General features: G+C 49.7%; 2 protein-coding genes across 2 annotated transcripts; both read right to left on the reverse strand.

The window, feature by feature from the left end:
- Positions 1-361: 361 nt before the first annotated feature.
- Positions 362-15,709, reverse strand: LOC115916179 (dehydrogenase/reductase SDR family member 4-like). The gene is given in 10 exon segments (XM_030969869.1): positions 362-650; positions 2,410-2,465; positions 4,342-4,428; positions 4,430-4,477; positions 5,808-5,859; positions 7,771-7,841; positions 9,302-9,403; positions 11,422-11,481; positions 11,996-12,346; positions 15,662-15,709. Coding segments are annotated over 10 exon segments (990 nt in total). The 3' UTR covers positions 362-535.
- Positions 15,710-17,820: 2,111 nt separating this feature from the next.
- LOC115916181 (matrix metalloproteinase-14-like) lies at positions 17,821-20,107 on the reverse strand. Its single transcript, XM_030969872.1, has 2 exons — positions 19,976-20,107; positions 17,821-18,907 (listed from the first exon to the last, which is right to left on the reverse strand). Exons 1-2 carry the CDS (start codon positions 19,989-19,991, stop codon positions 18,597-18,599), a joined length of 327 nt encoding a protein of 108 aa, XP_030825732.1. The 5' UTR covers positions 19,992-20,107; the 3' UTR covers positions 17,821-18,596.
- Between the last annotated feature and the right edge of the window lie 27 nt (positions 20,108-20,134).

Below are 20,134 nucleotides of genomic sequence, written 5' to 3' on the forward strand. Positions count from 1 at the left end.
AAATTTTGGGACAATTTTGGGGCAATTTTCAGACATTTTTGGGGCAGATTTTGGGCCATTTCTGGGGCATTTTTGGGACAAATTTGACCAATTTTGGGGCATTTTTGGGGCAATCTTGGGGCAGATTTTGGGGCATTTCTGGGACAAATTTGGCCAATTGTTGGGGCAATTTTGGGGGCAATTTCTGGGGCAGATTTTGGGATAAATTTGGCCAATTTTGGGGCAATTTCAGGATATTTTTGGGGCAGATTTTGGGGCATTTCTGGGACAAATTTTGGGACAATTTTGGGGCAATTTTCAGACATTTTTGGGGCAGATTTTGGGCCATTTCTGGGGCATTTTTGGGACAAATTTGGCCAATTGTTGGGACAATTTCTGGGGCAGATTTTGGGATAAATTTGGCCAATTTTGGGGCAATTTTAGGACATTTCTGGGGCAGATTTTGGGGGCAATTTTGGGCAGATTTTGGGGCAGATTTTCGATAGAACCCACTTCATTCCCGAGCTAATTTGCATGGATTTGCGTGTGGGCGTGGTCAGAGGCGAGGCCGCGCCCCCCCGGCCACCAGCAGGGTGTGCCCGGCCACGTAGGAGGCCTGGGGGGACACGAGGAACAGCACGGCCTGCGCCACCTCCTGAGGGGTGCCCAGCCTGCAACGGGACAGCGCGGGGTTAACGGGACTGGGAAACGGGGAGAAACGGGGGAAACGGGGAAAAACGGGGAGAAACGGGGAAAAAACGGGGAAAACGGGGAAATATGGGGGAAATGGGGAAAACGGGGAAAAAATGGGGGGAAACGGGGAGAAACGGGGAAAAACGGGGAAAAGGGGGGAAACGGGGGGAAACGGGGGGAAATGGGGAAAAACGGGGAAACGGGGGAAACGGGGGGAAATGGGGGAAAATGGGGGAAAGGGAAAACGGGGAAAAACGGGGAAAAACGGGGAAAACGGGGGAAAAACGGGGAAACGGGGGAAATGTGGGGGAAACGGGGAAACGGGAAAACGGGAAAAACGGGAAAAACGGGGGAAAAAACGGGGAAAATGGGGGGAAATGGGGAACGGGGGGAAATGGGGAAATGGGGGAAATGGGGAAAACGGGGAAAAACGGGGGAAACGGGGAAAACGGGGGAAACGGGGAAAAAACGGGGGACACGGGGAAACGGGGGAAACCGGGGGAAATGGGGAAACGGGGAAAACGGGGAAACGGGGGAGAAATGGGGAAAAACGGGGAAATGGGAAAACGGGGAAAATGGGGAGAAACGGGGAAAAAACGGGGAAAAACGGGGAAAAATGGGGAAAACACGGGGGAAATGGGGGAAAACGGGGGAAAACGAGGGGAAAAACGCGGGGAAATGGGGAAAAACGGGGAAAAACGGGGAAAAAACGGGGAAAAACGGGAAAAATGGGGAAAAATGGGAAAAACGGGGGAAAAAACAGGAAAAAGCGGGGGGAAATGGGGAAAAACGGGGGAAATAGGGAAAACGGGGAAAAGCGGGGAAAAACGGGGAAAAATGGGGGGAAAAGGAAAGCGGGAAAACGAAGGGACAAACGGGGGAAAAATTGGGAAACAACCAGCAAAAAATGGAAATTGGGTTTGGGGTTACTGGATATTGGGAGGGACTGGGAGGGACTGGGAGGGGAAAATGGGGAAAAAACGGGAAAACGGGAAAAAGCGGGAGAAACTGGGAAAAAGTGGGGAAAAATGGGGAAAAATGGGGAAAAAACGGGGAAAAATGGGAAAACCGGGGAAAAATGAGGAAAAATGGCAAAAACCAGCAAAAATGGCAAAGAAAGGGTTAAAATGATGGGAAATCGGGTTTGGGGTTACTGGTTTGTACTGGGAGGGACTGGGGAACGGGGAAATGAGGAAAAAACGGGGAAAAATGGGGAAAAATGGTGAAAAACTGTGAAAACCAGCAAAAAATGGCAAAGGAAGGGTTAAAAATGGGCTAGAAAGGGTTAAAAGGGACACTGGGGGTTACTGGTTTGGACTGGGAGAGACTGGGAGGGGGGAAATGAGGAAAAAACGGGGAAAATGGGAAAAATGGGGAAAAACGGGGGAAAATGGGGAAAAAATGGCAAAGAAAGGGTTAAAAATGGAGGGAAATCGGGTTAGGGGTTACTGGTTTGTACTGGGAGGGACTGGGAGGGGGAAAATGGGGAAAAAACGGGGAAAAACAGTGAAAACATGGTGAAAAAAGGGGGGAAATGGTGAAAAAACCGTGAAAATGGCAAAAATGGCAAAGGAAGGGTTAAAAACGGGCTAGAAAGGGTTAAAATGGACACTGGGGGTTACTGGTTTGGACTGGTTTGGACTGGGAGGGGGGAAACGGGGGAAAATGGGTTTAAAAGGGTTAAATTTGGGGTCACTGGTCCGTACTGGTTTGTACTGGTTTGTACTGGTTTCTCACCTCTGCACTCCCAGCTCTCTCAGCGCTCGCTCCCGCGTGGCCTCGTCCTCCCAGAGCTGAGCGGGGAAAAACCAGTACGGACCAGTTAGAACCAGTATAAACCAGTATAAACCAGTATAAACCAGTACGGACCAGTTAGAACCGGTACGGACCAGTATAAACCAGTAACCCCAAAGCCCCATTTTTAACCCTTTATTCCCCATTTCTCCCCCGTTTTTCGCCCAATTTTCGGCCAATTTTCACCCTTTTCCCTCCCAGTCCCTCCCAGTCCCTCCCAGTATAAACCAGTAACCCCAAATCCCATTTCTCCTCCTTTTTTTGCCCATTTTTTCCCCGTTTCTCCCCCGTTTTTTGCCCGTTTTCACCCAATTTTCGCCCTTTTCCCCCGTTTTTTCACCCTTGGTCCCCTCCCAGTCCCTCCCAGTATAAACCAGTCCATCCCAGTATAACCCAGTACAAACCAGTAACCCCAAAGCCCCATTTTTAACCCTTTATTCCCCATTTCTCCCCCATTTTTGCCCATTTCTCTCTCGTTTTTTGCCCGTTTCTCCCCCGGTTTTGCCCGTTTTTCGCCCAATTTTCACCCTTTTCCCTCCCAGTCCCTCCCAGTCCCACCCAGTATAAACCAGTCCCTCCCAGTATAAACCAGTAATCTGAAATCCCATTTCTCCTCCTTTTTTTGCCCGCTTTTTGCCTGCTTTTTGCCCATTTTTTGCCCGTTTCTCCCCCGTTTTTCGCCCAATTTTCACCCAATTTTCACCCTTTTCCCTCCCAGTCCCTCCCAGTATAAACCAGTGCCCTCCCAGTATAAACCAGTAACCCGAAATCCCATTTCTCCTCCTTTTTTTGCCCATTTTTTGCCTGTTTTTTGCCCATTTCCTTCCCGTTTTTTGCCCATTTCTCTGCCGTTTTTTGCCCGTTTTTTGCCTGTTTTTCACCCAATTTTCGCCCAGTTTTCGCCCCCCTCCCAGTCCCTCCCAGTATAAACCAGTAACCCGAAATCCCATTTCTCCTCCTTTTTTTGCCCATTTTTTGCCCGTTTTTTGCCCATTTCTCTCCCGGTTTTTGCCCGTTTTTCGCCCGTTTTTCACCCATTTTCACCCAATTTTCCCCCTGTTTCTTCACCCTCGGCCCCCTCCCAGTCCCACCCAGTATAAACCAGTAACCTGAAATCCCATTTCTCCTCCTTTTTTTGCCCATTTGTCTCCCGTTTCTCCCCGTTTTTGCCCCCCTTTTTGCCCATCCTCCTGTTTTTGCCCGTTTTTCACCCAATTTTCACCCAATTTTCGCCCAATTTTCGCGGCCCCGGCCCCCTCCCAGTCCCTCCCAGTATAAACCAGTAACCTGAAATCCCATTTCTTCTCCTTTTTGCCCATTTTTTTGCCCGTTTTTTGCCCATTTCTCTCCGTTTTTTGCCCCTTTTTCCCCGTTTTTGCCCATTTCTCCCCATTTTTGCCCCGTTTTCGCCCCGCCCCCTCCCAGTCCCACCCAAGTATAAACCAGTTAACCCGAAATCCCATTTCTCCTCCTTTTGTACATTTTGCCCGTGTTTTCCCATTTCTCCTCCGTTTTTTTGCCCATTTCTCTCCCTTTTGCCCATTTCTCCCCATTTTTCCCCATTTTCTCCCCGTTTTTGCCCGCTTTTTCGCCCTTTTCACCCAATTTTACCCAATTTTCACCCTCGGCCCCCTCCCAGTCCCCTCCCAGTATAAACCAGTAACCTGAAATCCCATTTCTTCTCCTTTTTGCCCATTTTTTGCCCATTTCTCCCCGTTTCTCTCCCGTTTTTGCCCATTTCTCCCCGTTTTTGCTTTCTGCCCTTTTTTCGTTTCCGTTTTCACCCAATTTTCACCCAATTTTAAGCCCCAGTTTTAGCCCCGGCCCCCTCCCAGTCCCTCCCAGTATAGCCCAGTCGGTGGCCGCGGCGCACACGGCGGCGCTGAAGCGGTGCGGACGAGCCCGGCGGCGACGCCCGTTAACAGCGGATGCCGCGGGGAGCAGCTCCGGGCTCAGCGCGGCCCACGAGCCCCAGCAGGGCGGCCTTGCTGACGCTGTACGGGCCCAGCCCCTGTGACGTCACCTCATTAGCATACGCCCGGACACGCCCACAACCCCCCAAGCAGGCACAACCCAAACCAGTAACAAAACCCAAACCAGTACAAATTTCACCCAAAAATGCCCCTAAAATTCGCCCCAAAAATCCCCAAAATTAAGCCCCCAAAATTCACCCAAGTTTCCCCTAAAAATGCCCCCCAAATTCACCCCCAAAATCCCCAAATTTCACCCCAAAATGCCCCAAAATTCACCTAAAAATGCTGAAAATTCACCCAAATTTCCTGTAAAATTCCCCCTAAAATCCCCAAAATTCAACCAAAAATTCGCCCAAATTTCACCCAAAATGCCCCAAAATTCACCCAAATTTCCCTTGAAATTCACCCAAAAAATCCCAAAAATTCACCCAAAAATTCACCCAAATTTCACCCAAAAATGCCCCCAAATTCACCTCAAAAATCCCCAAAATTCGCCCCAAAATTCACCCAAATTTCCCCTAAAAATCGCCCAAATTCACACAAAAATGCCCCAAAATTCACCCCAAAAATCCCCAAATTTCACCCAAGAATGCCCAAAAAATCACCCAAATTCACCCAAAATTCACCCAAAAAAATCCCCAAAATTCACCCAAATTTCCCCTAAAAATGCCCCCAAATTCACCCCCAAAATCCCCAAAATTCACCTAAAAATGCCCAAAATTCACCCAAATTTCCTCTAAAATTCCCCCTAAAAATCCCCAAAATTCACCCAAAAATCCCTCAAAATTCACTCTAAAAATCCCCAGAATTCACCCCCAAAGTGCCCCAAAATTCACCTGAAAATGCCCAAAATTCAACCAAATTTCCCCTAAAATTTCCCCCAAAATGCCCAAAATTGACCTAAAAATGCCCAAAATTCACCCAAAATTCACCCCAAAAATCCCCAAATTTCACCCAAAATTGCCAAAAAAATCACCCAAATTTCCCCAAAAATTCACCCAAAATTCACCCAAAAATGCCCCCAAATTCACACAAAAATGCCCCAAAATTCACCCAAATTTCTTCTAAAATTCCCCTAAAATTCCCCAAAATTACCCACCCAAAATCCCCCAAATTTCCCCTAAAAATCCCCCAAAATTCGCCCAAATTTCCCCTAAAAAGCCCCAGCCCAAACCAGTACAAACCAGTCCAAACCCATAACCCCAGTGTCCCTTTTAACCCTTTTTTCCCCATTTTTAACCCATTCTTTGCCATTTTTTGCTGGTTTTTTCCCATTTTCCCCCCATTTTCCCCCCTCCCAGTACAAACCAGTAACCCCCAAACCCCTCCCAGTCCAAACCAGTCCAAACCAGTATAACCCAGCCTCACCGTCATTGGCTGGTAGCCGGCGATCGATGACATCAGCACGATGGCCCCGCCCCTGCGATGAAAGGGGGCGGGGCTTAGCAATGACCACCCCCCCTCCCTTATAGCATCCAATGCGACCGGAGCTGCCAATCAATGCCAGCCCCGCCCCTCCCGCCAAAGCCACGCCCACTCTGTGCAGAATGGGAGCTCCCAGTTCATCCCAGTGACCCCCAAACCCCATCCCAGTTCAATCCCAGTCCATCCCAGTTCATCCCAGTGACCCCCAAACCCCATCCCAGTTCAATCCCAGTTCAAACCAGTGACCCCCAAACCCCATCCCAGTTCAAACCAGTTCAATCCCAGTTCAAACCAGTGACCCCAAACCCAATCCCAGTTCAATCCCAGTTCAAACCAGTTCATCCCAGTTCAAACCAGTTCATCCCAGTCCATCCCAGTTCAAACCAGTGACCCCCAAACCCCATCCCAGTTCATCCCAGTTCAAACCAGTTCATCCCAGTAACTCCGAATCCCCTCCCAGTCCCTCCCAGTTTGATCCCAGTCCCTCCCAGTACAAACCAGTAACCCCTAAACTCCCTCCCAGGCCCTCCCAGTTCAATCCCAGTATAAACCAGTATAAACCAGTGATCCCTAAACTCCCTCCCAGTCCCTCCCAGTATAACCAGTATAACCCAATATAACCAGTATAACCAGTATAACCAGTATAACCCAGTATATCCCAGTATAAACCAGTATAACCAGTATAACCAGTATAACCAGTATAACCAGTATAACCCAGTATAAACCAGTATAACCAGTATAAACCAGTATAACCAGTATAACCCAGTATAACCCAGTATATCCCAGTATAAACCAGTATAACCCAGTATAACCAGTATAACCCAGTATAACCAGTATAAACCAGTATAACCCAGTATAACCAGTTCAATCCCAGTATAACCCAGTATAACCAGTATAAACCAGTATAACCCAGTATAACCAGTATACCCAGTATAACCCAGTATAACCAGTTCAATCCCAGTATAAACCAGTATAACCCAGTATATCCCAGTATATCCCAGTATAACCCAGTATAACCCAATATAACCAGTATAAACCAGTATAACCAGTATAAACCAGTATAACCCAGTATAACCCAATATAACCAGTATAACCCAGTATAACCAGTATATCCCAGTATAACCCAGCATAACCCAATATAACCAGTATAACCAGTATAACCAGTATAAACCAGTATAAACCAGTATAACCCAGTATAACCAGTATAAACCAGTATAACCAGTATAACCCAGTATAACCAGTATATCCCAGTATAACCCAGTATAACCAGTATAAACCAGTATAACCAGTATAAACCAGTATAACCCAGTATGACCCAGTATAACCCAGTATAACCCAATATAACCAGTATAACCCAGTATAAACCAGTATAACCCAGTATAACCCAGTATAACTCAGTATAACCCAGTATAACCAGTATATCCCAGTATAAACCAGTATAACCAGTATAAAGCAGTATAACCAGTTCAATCCCAGTATAACCAGTTCAATCCCAGTATAACCCAGTATAACCCAGTATAAGCCAGTATAACCAGTTCAATCCCAGTATATCCCAGTATAACCCAGTATAACCAGTTCAATCCCAGTATAACCCAGTATATCCCAGTATAACCCAGTATAACCAGTTCAATCCCAGTATATCCCAGTATATCCCAGTATAAACCAGTATAACCCAGTATAACCAGTTCAATCCCAGTATATCCCAGTATAACCAGTATAAACCAGTATAACCCAGTATATCCCAGTATAACCAGTATACACCAGTATAACCAGTTCAATCCCAGTATAAACCAGTATAACCAGTATAAACCAGTATAACCCAGTATAACCCAGTATAAACCAGTATAACCCAGTATAACCAGTTCAATCCCAGTATAAACCAGTATAAACCAGTATAACCAGTCACCCGCGTTTCTCCATGTGCGGCACCACCAGCCGCACCAACATGGCCGCCGCCGTCACGTTCACCTGGAACACCTGCGTGACGTCACGGGGGGAGGCGGGGCTTAAAGGGGGGAGGGGCTAAACCACCCCAATGATGTAATGGGGGCGGGGCCAACGGGGGTGATGTCATGGGGAAGCGGTTGGGGTGATGCAATGGGGGCGGGGCTTGTGAGGGTGATGTCATTGTGGGCGGGGCTTGGGGGTGGGTGGGGGGAAAGGGGCGGGGCCTGAGGGGGTTTGGGGGAAAATTTGGGGGAAGAAATGGAAAATTTGGGGGAGTTTGAGGGCAAAGTTTTTTTTAAAAATGGGCGGGGGCAAAAAAAATTGAGACAAATTGGAGAAATTCAGGGAAATTTTGGGGGAAAAAATAGAAAATTTGAGCTCAAATTTAAAAAAAAGATTGAAAAAACGAGAGTAAATGTAGGGAAATTGAGGGGAAAACGGGAAATTTGCAGGAATTTGTGCCTGGTTTTGGAAAAATTGGGGGAAATCTGAGAAAATTTCAGGGAATTCTGAGGAAATCCAGGAAAATGTGAAGGAAATTCAAAATTTGGGGGAGTTTGAGCTCGAATTTGGAAAAATTGGGAAAAAATTGGGAAAATTTGGAAGAATTCAGGGAAATTTACGGGAAAACGAAAAATTTGAGCTCAAATTTTTAAAAATTGGGGGAAAAGGAGAAAATTTGGGGGATTTGGAGGGAAAATGGAAAATTGAGGGGAATTTGTGCTCAAATTGGGGGAAATTTGAGAAAAATTCACGGAATTTTGGGATTTTGGGGGAATTTTGAGGAATTTCAAAGAAATTTGGGGAGAACTGAGAAGTTTTGAGGGAAAAATAAAAAATTTGGAGAAATTTTGGGGAAACACTTGGGAAAAATGGGAAATTTTAGGGGAAAATGCAAAAATTTGGGGGAATTTGGGCCGAAATTTTGGAAAATTTGGGGAATTTGGAGAAAATTTGCAGAAATTTTGGGGATTTTGGAGAAATTTTTTGGCAGGAATTTGTTGGGAATTTCGAAATTTTTGGCCCAAATTTTGAAATTTTTGGCAGGAAATTCGGATATTTTGGTGGGAAATTTTGCAATTTTGGCCGGAATTTTTGGCGGGAAATTCAGATATTTAGGTGGGAAATTTTGGTAGGAAATTTCGGGAATTTTTGGTAGGAAATTCGGAAATTTTGGCAGGAAATTTTGCAATTTTGGTGGGAATTTTGGCGGGAAATTTGGGGAAATTTTGGTTGGAAATTCTGATATTTTGGCGGGAAATGTGGGGGATTTTTTGGTAGGAAATTCAGATATTTTGGTGGGAAATTTTGGGTTTTGGCGGGAAATTTTGCGATTTTTGCAGGAATTTTGGCGGGAAATTTTGGGGAATTTCTGGTGGGAAATTCGGACGTTTTGCCAGGAATTTTTTGCGATTTTGGCGGGAAATTTTTGCGATTTTGGCGGGAATTTCGGGGAGGGGGTGGGCGTGGCCGGGTGGGCGTGGCCTGACCTTGTCCCAGGTGCTCTCGTCGGCCTCGAGGGCGGGGCCAAAGTGGGGATTGACGGCGGCGTTGGACACCAGGATGTCGATGGCGCCAAACGTGTCCAGGGCCTGCCGCAGGTGAGACCAAAAATCCCCAAAAATCCCCAAAAAACACCAAAATCCCCCCAAGAAATCCATCCGGGAACCCCCCAGCACAGGTGAGACCAAAAATCCCCAAAAATCCCAAAAATACCCCAAAATCCCCCAAAAATCCATCCCAGGACCCCCAGGTGTGCCCAGGTGAGACCAAAAATCCCCAAAAATCCCCAAAATCCCCCCAAAATACATCCCAGGACCCCCCAGCACAGGTGAGCCCAAAAATCCCCCAAAATTCCCCAAAAATCCCCAAAATTACCCCAAAAAATCCATCCCAGGACCCCCCAGCACAGGTGAGACCAAAAATCCCCCAAAAATTCCCCAAAATTCCCCCAAAAATCCATCCCAGGACCCCCCAGCACAGGTGAGACCAAAATTCCCCAAAAATCCCCAAAATACCCCAAAATCTCCAAGAAATCCATCCGGGAACCCCCCAGCACAGGTGAGACCAAAAATCCCCCAAAATCCCAAAAATCCCCAAAATCCCCCAAAAACCCATCCCAGGACCCCCAGCACAGGTGAGACCAAAAATCCCCAAAAATCCCCAAAATTCCCTCAAAATTCCATCCCAGGACCCCCCAGCACAGGTGAGACTAAAATTCCCCAAAAATCCCCAAAATACCCCAAAATCCCCCAAAAATACATCCCAGGACCCCCCAGCACAGGTGAGCCCAAAAATCCCCAAAATTCCGCAAAAATCCCCAAAATTACCCCAAAAATCCATCCCAGGACCCCCAGCACAGGTGAGACCAAAAATCCCCCAAAAATCCCCCAAAATCCCCCCAAAAATCCATCCCAGGACCCCCCAGGAGTGCCCAGGTAACCCCAAACCCCCCAAATCCCCATTTTTAACCCAAATTTCCTCCTTTTTAACCCAAAGTTTCTCATTTTTCACCATTTTCCCCTTTTTCCCTCCCAGGTTTACCCAGGTAACCCAAAACCCCAAAATTCCCCATTTTAAACCCAAATTTTGTCAAATTTTCATCATTTTTCCTCATTTCCCCCCTCCCAGGTGTGCCCAGGTAACCCCAAACCCCCAAATTCCCCAAAATCCCAGAAATTCCCCAAAATTCCATCCCAGAACCCCCCAGGTGTGCTCAGGTGAGACCAAACCCCAAAACCCCATTCCCAACCCATCACTCCCCCAACCAGGTCCCACCCCACATTTTTACCCAATTTTGCATTCACCTCCCCCCCCCCAGAATCCAAAACAAAAAATCCCCCAAAATTCCATCCCAGGATTCCCCAGCACAGGTGAGACCAAAACTCCCCCAAAATTCCCCAAAATCCCCCCAAAATCCATCCCAGAACCTCCCAGGTGTGCCCAGGTGAGGCCAAAAATCCCCAAAATCCCCAAAATTCCCCCAAAATTGCATCCCGCAATCCCCCAGCACAGGTGAGACCAAAAATCCCCAAAAATCCCCAAAATCCCCCAAAAATCCATCCCAGGACCCCCCAGGTGTGCCCAGGTGTGCCCAGGTGTATCCCAGGTGTGCCCAGGTGTGTGCCCAGGTGTGCCCAGGTGTATCCCAGGTGTGCCCAGGTGTGTGCCCAGGTGCCCCCAGGTGTATCCCAGGTGCCCCCAGGTGCCCCCAGGTGTGCCCAGGTGTGCCCAGGTGTATCCCAGCTGTGCCCAGGTGTATCCCAGGTGTGTGCCCAGGTGTATCCCAGCTGTGCCCAGGTGTATCTCAGGTGTGCCCAGGTGTATCCCAGGTGCCCCCAGGTGTGCCCAGCTGTGCCCAGGTGTGTCCCAGGTGTGCCCAGGTGCCCCCAGGTGTGCCCAGCTGTGCCCAGGTGTGTCCCAGGTGTGCCCAGGTGCCCCCAGGTGTGCCCAGGTGTGCCCAGGTGTATCCCAGGTGTGCCCAGGTGTATCCCAGGTGTGCCCAGGTGCCCCCAGCTGTGCCCAGCTGTGCCCAGGTGTGCCCAGGTGTATCCCAGGTGCCCCCAGCTGTGCCCAGGTGTATCCCAGGTGTGCCCAGGTGAGCTCTCACCGCCTGCACCATCCTCTCCCGTTCCTCGGCGCGCCCCACGTGACACGTGACCCCGCTCACCTGCAGGCCACGCCCACCGGGGGACAACAGGTGAGACCCCGAACCCCGCCCAGGTGCTTTACCCGCAGGCCACGCCCCCTTTGCTGCAAGCCACGCCCCCTCAGGTGACCCCACCCCCCGGGTGTTTTACCTACAGGCCACACCCCCTTAGCTGCCACGCCCCCTCAGGAGTAAGCCACACCCCCACCTGTTCTTACCTATAAGCCACGCCCCCTTACCTTTAGGCCCCGCCCCCTCAGGCTGTTCCTACCTGCAGGCCCCGCCCCCTCAGGTGCCGTGATCTTTAAGTCCCGCCCCCTTACCTGCAGGCCCCGCCCCCCCGAATCATAAACCACGCCCCTCAGGTGTTCTTACCTGCAGGCCCCGCCCCCCTGAAGCAACACCCTCAGGTATCTTACCTGCAGCCCCCCATGAAGCACACACACCCCTCAGTACCCCTTACCTGTAGGCCCCGCCCCCCGAAGCATAAGCCACGCCCCTCAGGTGTTCTCACCTGCAAGCCCCGCCCCCTTACCTGCAGGCCCCGCCCCCGGAGCCGCTCCACGGCTCTCTGCACGTTCTGGGCCCGGCGGGAGCTGATCAGCACCTGGGCCCCGGCCACGCCCAGCGCCTCGGCCACGCCCAATCCGATCCTGGGGACACGCCCACTGTCACACCGGGGCCTGGCCACGCCCACCCTGAGCTCTGGCCACGCCCAGCGCCTCGGCCACGCCCAATCCGATCCTGGGGACACGCCCACTGTCACACCTGGGCCTGGCCACGCCCACCCTGAGCTCTGGCCACGCCCAGCGCCTCGCCGCCCGCCCACTCCGATCCTGGGGACACGCCCACTGTCACACCTGGGCCTGGCCACGCCCAGCCGCCCCTAACCGATCCTGGGGACACGCCCACTGTCACACCTGGGCCTGGCCACGCCCACCCTGAGCTCTGGCCACGATCCGATCCTGGGGACACGCCCACTGTCACACCTGAGCACTGGCCACGCCCACCCGGGGTCACCTGGGGGTCACCTCAGGGGATTTTGGGGTGGGTTTGGGTGAATTTGGGTTAATTTATGTTAATTCAGACAAACTAGTTTTAATATATGTTAATTGGAGTTCATTTGGGTTAATTTACGTTAATTAGGGTTAATTAGTTTTAATATATGTTTATTAGGATTAATTCAGGTTAAATTACCTTAATTAGGGCTGATTAATTTTAATATATGTTAATTAGGATCAATTCAGGTTAATTTATGTTAATTAGGGTTATTTCATTTCCATATATGTTAATTAGGATTAGTTTGGGTTAATTTACATTAATTAGGCTTAATTAGTTTTAGTATATGTTAACTAGGGTTGATTCGACTCGATTAATTAATTCGAGTTAATTAATTAATTAGAGTTAATGAGAATGAATTAGGATGAATTGGGGTTAAATTTGGGTTAATTTGGGTTTATTTTGGATTAATTTGTGTTAATTAAAGTTAATTAAAATTAATTACAATTAATATACGCTGACGTATGTTAATTTAGGGTTTGTCTTATTTAATTAACTTTGAGTTAATTTGGGGTCAATTTGGGTTTAATTTGAATAAATTTCAATTTATTTTGGGTTAATTAAAAATAATTTAAATTTGTTGAGGTGATGAGAATTAATTTTGAGTTAATTTTTAATTAATTAAAGTCAATTTTGGGTTAATTTTGGTGATTTTGGGGTTAATTTGAATTAATTAAAGTCAATTTGCAATAATTTGGGTTAATTTGCATGAATTCAAGTCTATTTGGGTTAATTTGGGGTTAATTGGAATTTTTTTAATTACTGCGAATTTATTTGGGTTAATTTTGAGTTAATTTTATGCAAATTTGGGATAATTTGGGGTTAATTTTAATGAGAATTTTAGGATAAAAAATTCCCATTTTTCCCGCGGTTTTTGGGGTGAATTCCGGGGATTTTTGGGGTGAATTTGGGACATTCCGAGTCCCTGAATTAATCTGAATTAATTTGCATTAATTAGAGTTAATTTCATGCAAATTTCGGATAATTTTGGGTTAATTTTTAGGGGATTTTTAGGATAAAAATTCCCATTTTTCCCGCGGTTTTTGGGGTGAATTTTGCCAATTTAGGGAGGTTCAAAATCCAGATTTTTTTAAAAATTAATCTCTGTTAATTTGCATTAATTTGAGTTAATTTTATGCAAATTTCGGTTAATTTGGGGTTAATTTTAATGAGAATTTTAGGATAAAAATTCTCATTTTTCCCGCGGTTTTTGGGTTGAATTCCGGGGATTTTTGGAATGAATTTGGGACATTCCAAGTCCCTGAATTAATCTGAATTAATTTGCATTAATTAGAGTTAATTTCATGCAAATTTCGGATAATTTTGGGTTAATTTTTAGGGGATTTTTAGGATACAAATTCCCATTTTTCCCGCGGTTTTTGGGGTGAATTTTGCCAATTTAGGGAGGTTCAAAATCCAGATTTTTTTAAAAATTAATCTCTGTTAATTTGCATTAATTTGAGTTAATTTTATGCAAATTTGGGTTAATTTGGGGTTAATTTTAATGAGAATTTTAGGATAAAAGATTCCCATTTTTCCCGCGGTTTTTGGGGTGAATTCCGGGGATTTTTGGGGTGAATTTGGGACATTCCGAGTCCCGGAATTAATCAGAATTAATTTGCATTAATTTGAGTTAATTTTATGCAAATTTCGGTTAATTTTGGGTTAATTTTAATGGGATTTTTGGGGTAAAAATTCCCATTTTTTCCGTTTGGATTTTGGGCTGAATTTGGGGTTTTTTGGGGTGAATTTGGGGGGGATCCACTCCCGAATTTTTTACAAAACAATTTGATTATTTTGCGCTAATTTGGAGTTAATTTGGAGTTAATTGGGAGTTAATTTGATGCAAATTTCGCTGAATTTTGGGGAGATTTTTAGGGTTCATTTTTGGATAAAAATTCCCATTTTTCCCGAGCGGTTTTTGGGGTGAATTTGGGATTTTTTGGGGTGAATTTCAGGGATTTTGGGCTGAATTTCGCTGGTTTTGGGGTGGATTTTGGGCTGAATTTTGTGGGTTTTGGGGCGAATTTCGTGGATTTTGGGCTAAATTCAGGGGATTTTGGGGTGAATTTTGCGGATTTTGGGCTGAATTTCGTGGGTTTTTGGTCACTCACCCGTCAGTCCCCGCTGGTTTTGGGGTGAATTTTGGGATTTTGGGGTGAATTTTGTGGTTTTTGGGGCGAATTTCGTGGATTTTGGGGTGAATTTTGCTGGTTTTGGTGTGAATTTTGGGCATTTTGGGGTGAATTTGGGGGATTTTGGGTCACCCACCCTTCGGTCCCCGCTGGTTTTGGGGTGAATTTGGGCGATTTTGGGCTGAATTTTGTGGTTTTTGGGGCGAATTTCACAGATTTTGGGCTAAATTCAGGGGATTTTGGGGTGAATTTCGCTGGTTTTGGGGTGGATTTTGGGCTGAATTTTGTGGTTTTTGGGGCGAATTACACGGATTTTGGGGTGAATTCGGGGAATTTTGGGCTGAATTCGGGGGATTTGGGTCACTCACCCGTCTGTCCCCAATGTTTTGGGGGTGAATTTCGCAGATTTTGGGGTGAATTTTGTGGGTTTTGGGGTGAATTTAGCGAGTTTGGGGTGAATTTGGGGGATTTTGTGCTGAATTTCGGGCATTTTGGGTCACTCACCTGTCGGTCCCCGCGGTTTTTGGGGTGAATTTCGCGGATTTTGGGGCAAATTTTGCGGATTTGGGTCACTCACCCGTCGGTCCCTGCTGTTTTTGGGGTGAATTTCACGGATTTTGGGGTGAATTTCGGGGTTTTTGGGGCGAATTTCGGGGTTTTTGGGGTGAATTCGGGGCATTTCGGTCACTCAGCCGTCGGTGCCCGCAGTTTTTGGGGTGAATTTCGCTGTTTTTGGGCTGAATTTCACTGTTTTTGGGTCACTCACCCGTCCGTTCCCGCAGTTTTTGGGGTGAATTCCGGGGTTTTTGGGCTGAATTTTGCTGATTTTGGGGTGAATGTCGCTGGTTTTGGGGTGAATTTCGCTGATTTTGGGCTGAATTTCGCTGGTTTTGGGGTGAATTCCGGGGTTTTTGGGCTGAATTTCGCTGATTTTGGGCTGAATTTCGCTGGTTTTGGGGTGAATTTCGCTGTTTTTGGGGTGAATTCCCCTGATTTCGGTCACTCACCCGTCTGTTCCCGCAGTTTTTGGGCTGAATTCCCCTGATTTCTGTCATGCTGAACCCGTCCGTCCCCGCGTCAACCCCAGCTCTTGGGGCCCTGGGACGCTTTTTGAGCTCGTGGGGGCGTTTGGGGCGGCCGGAGACCGCGCGGGAACGGGGCCTGGGCTGAATCCCGGGGGCGACCCCTTGCCGCGGGCCACAGGACACGTTGGGCGGGGCCTACATTTTGGGGACACTGGTGGGGGAACCCTGACGGGCAGGTCCTGCAGTTTTGGTACTGATTTTGGGCTGAAGCTATTTTGGGGTGGGGTTTTGTGATCTGTTTTGGGGTGAAAGAGCACTGGTTTTTGGGGAACTGGGGGCTGCTTTGGTATTTGGGGTTTTGGTCCGTCACCAGCGATCCCTCCAGCGCGGGCCCCTGAGCTCGGCGGGGCGCCCGGGCGGCACGGAGACGCGGGAACGGGCGGCCCATCCCGCGCGAGAGGGGGCGGGGCCTACAGGGACTGGGCGGGGCCTACAGGGCACTGGGCGGGGCCTACAGGACACTGGGCGGGGCCGGAAGGGCAGTGGGACAGACTGGGACAAACTGGGGGGAGCTTAAAGAGCACTGGGAGGGAACTGGGAGGGACTGGGACAGACTGGGAGGGGTTTAAAGGGCACTGGGAGGGGTTTAAAGGGCACTGGGAGGGAACTGGGAGGGAACTGGGACAGACTGGGACAAACTGGGAGAAACTGGGACAAACTGGGACAAACTGAGAGGGGTTTAGGAGGGAACTGGGACGGACTGGGAGGGGCCTGAAGGGCACTGGGAGGGGCTTAAAGGGCACTGGGAGGGACTGGGAGAAACTGGGAGGGGCTTAGAGGTTGCTGGGAAGGGATTGGGAGGGGCTGGGACAAACTGGGACAAACTGGGAGGGGTTTGGGGGTTACTGGGAGTGACTGGGAGGGGTTTAAAGGGTACTGAGACAAACTGGGACAAACTGGGACAAACTGGGAGGGGTTTGGGGGTTACTGGGAGTGACTGGGAGGAGTTTAAAGGGCACTGGGAGGGAACTGGAGGGGTTAAAGGGCACTGGGACAAACTGGGACAAACTGGGACAAACTGGGAGGAACTGGGAGGGGCTTAGAGGGAACTGGGACGGACTGGGAGGGGCTTAAAGGGCACTGGGACAAACTGGGAGGGACTGGGAGGAACTGGGATGTGGTTTAGGGGTTACTGGGATGAACTGGGAGGGACTGGGACAAACTGGGATAAACTGGGAGGGGTTTGAGGGTTACTGGGAGGGACCGGAACAAACTGGGAGTGACTGGGAGGGGTTTGGGACGAACTGGGATGAACTGGGAGGGACTGGGATGGGCTTAAAGGGCACTGGGACAAACTGGGACAAACTGGGACAAACTGGGACAAACTGGGAGGAGCTGGGATGTGGTTTAGGGGTTACTGGGATGAACTGGGAGGGACTGGGACAAACTGGGAGGGACTGGGAGGGACTGGGAGGGGTTTAGGGGTTACTGGGAGTTACTGGGACGAACTGGGTGTGACTGGGAGGTCCCTGCTGGGTTACTGGTTTATACTGGGATGAACTGGGAGTGGGTTTGGGGTTGGCTGGGAGGGGCCCGGATGAACCTCCGGCCACGCCCGCCTCGGTCATATGCAGATTTATGCAAATGAGGTGATAAATAAGCTTGGTTACCGACGTGGAAATGGGGACTGGGCCTTACTGGTTTGTACTGGGAGGGAGCTGGGCGTGGCTCTGGCTCCACCCACCCCCATCAACATGCAAATCCATGCAAAACTTATGCAAACGAGAGCGCAAATCGACCAGCAGCCCCCGAACCCCCTCCCAGTACAAACCAGTACAAACCAGTCCGCACCATTTCCTTTATTTAATTACCCGCCGCTCATTAATTATTCATTAATTCACCATTAATTATTCACCCCCTTCCCCTCCCACACCCCCACCCCCCACCCCCGGGGGCGGGGCCTGCGCAGGCCCCTCCCCCCCCTCCCGTCCCGCGGGAAAATTTTTGGGTTTTTTTCAAGGGGGGGAGGGGGTCCCGCCCCTCCCCCGCCCCCGGGAACCAAAAACCCCCAAAAATTCCCAAAATTCCCCTCCCCCCAAAAAACATTAAAATAATAATAAAAAAATCCCCCCCACCTCCGCAAACCCCGCCCTCTTCATTTGCATAACCCCGCTCCCCTCTCAGCCAATCGGCTGCAAGGGAGGGGGCGGGGCCCGGCCCGCAGCACCATAACTGGGGAAAGGGGCGTGGCCAAGAGTGGAGGGGTGTGTGGGCGTGGCCCTTTTGCCGAGGGGGGCGTGGCTTTGGTGGGTGGGAACGTCCGGGTGAGTCAGGAGAGTCAGGGGGTGTGGCCATGTAAAGTGGGCGTGGCCAGGAAAATTCGGGGAGGTGTCCTTGTAAAGTGGGCGTGTCCATGTTGACCAGGTGAGTCAGGTGGGCGTGTCCAGGTGAGTCTAGGGGCGTGTCCATATAAAGCGGGTGTGTCCAGGTGAGTCAGGTGGGCGTGTCCTTGCATAGTGGGCGTGTCTATGTGAATCTGGGGGCGTGTCTGTATAAAATGGGCGTGTCCAGGTAAGTCAGGTGGGCGTGTCCATGCAAATTGGGCGTGTCCATGTAATTCAGGTGGGTGTGTCCATGCAAAGTGGGCGTGTCCAGGTAAGTCAGCTGGGCGTGTCCATGCAAATTGGGCGTGTCCATGTAATTCAGGTGGGCGTGTCCATACAAAGTGGGTGTGTCCATGTAAAACAGGTGGGTGTGTCCAGGTAAGTCAGGTGGGCGTGTCCATGCAAATTGTGTGTGTCCATGCAAAGTGGGCGTGTCCATGCAAAGTGGGCGTGTCCAGGCAAGCCGGACGGGCTCGTCCCTCCAGTGGGCGTGTCCCCCGCGCCAAAAAAAAAACCCCAAAAAGTGGGCGTGGCTACACCCTGGGCAGCAGCGACCTCTGGCACCGCCTCAGGTGCGCGTGGGCCCCGCCCCTGCGCCTCCAGAGCAAGGCCACGCCCCCCGCGGCCGCGGCCACGCCCAGCAGCGCCATGGGCGCCGCCCACGCGCCGGGCCCCGCCCCCACGGCGATGACGATGACCTCGGTGTCGGGCGCGCGGGTGGGCGGGGCCGGCGCGGGGCAGCCCAGCCAATCGCGGAGCGCGGATTTGGGGTAGCCGGGCAGCACGCGCAGCGCCGCGTTGTCGAACTTCCAGTAGAGGTGCGAGCGGTAGAAATAGGTGAAGGCTGCAACGGGGGGGGGGGGTATACTGGTTTGGACTGGTTTGTACTGGGATGGGACTGGGAGGGACTGGGAGGGACTGGGAGGGGATTTTGGGGCAATTTTGGGGGGATTTTTGGGGGATTTTGGGGCTCTAAAAGGGTCAAAATGGGGAAAAATGGGGGGAAATCAGTGTTGAAGGTTTTGGACTGGTTTGGACTGGGATGGACTGGTTTGTACTGGTTAGGACTGGTTTGGACTGGTTTGGTACTGGGATGGGACTGGTTTATACTGGGCGGGACTGGGAGGGGATTTTGGGGGATTTTGGGGCTCTAAAAGGGTCAAAAATGGGGGGAAAATGGGGAAAAATCAGTGTTAAAATCAAGTTTTGCTACTGGTTTGGACTGGTTTGGACTGGTTTGGACTGGTTTGGACTGGGAGGGACTGGGAGGGACTGGGGGGGGATTTTGGGGGATTTTTGGGGGATTTGGGGGCTCTAAAAGGGTCAAAAATGGGGAAAAATCCGTGTTGAAGTTTTTGTACTGGTTTGGACTGGGAGGGACTGGGAGGGACTGGGAGGGACAGGGGATTTTGGGGCAATTTGGGGGGATTTTGGGGGATTTTGGGGCTCTAAAAGGGTCAAAAATGGGGAAAAATGGGGGAAAATCAGTGTTGAAGTTTTTGGACTGGTTTGTACTGGTTTGTACTGGTTTGTACTGGTTAGGACTGGTTTGGACTGGTTTGGACTGGTTTGGACTGGTTTATACTGGGAGGAACTGGGAGGAACTGCGGTGGGACTGGGAGGGACTGGGATCAAACCCAAAACCCCCAAAACCCCCAAATTTTGGGCCGATTTGTTTTGGAGATTTTTTTGGGGGGATTTCGGGGTTTTTGGGGTGAATTTTGGGGATTTTGGGGTCTCACCATCATCAGGGCCCATGAGGGCTCTGCAGGGGCCCGGGGGGACCCCCCAGACCTGGAAAAATCCCCCCAAAAAAACCCCGAAAAATGCCCAAATTTTGGCCGATTTTTGAGGGGATTTCGGGTTTTTTGGGGGGTTTTTGGGGTGAATTTTGGGGATTTTGGGGTCTCACCGTCGTCGGGCCCCATGAAGGCTCCGCGGGGGCTCGGGGGGACCCCCCAGACCTCGATGCTTTTGGGGTACTCGGGGTCCACGGCCCCCAGGGCCTCGTTGAACCGGTAATACCTGAGGGGGGGAAAGGGGATTTGGGGTGAAATCGGGGGAATTTGGG

The sequence above is a fragment of the Camarhynchus parvulus genome, unplaced genomic scaffold (genome assembly GCF_901933205.1).
Source record: "Camarhynchus parvulus unplaced genomic scaffold, STF_HiC, whole genome shotgun sequence".
NCBI classification, from domain to species: domain Eukaryota; kingdom Metazoa; phylum Chordata; class Aves; order Passeriformes; family Thraupidae; genus Camarhynchus; species Camarhynchus parvulus.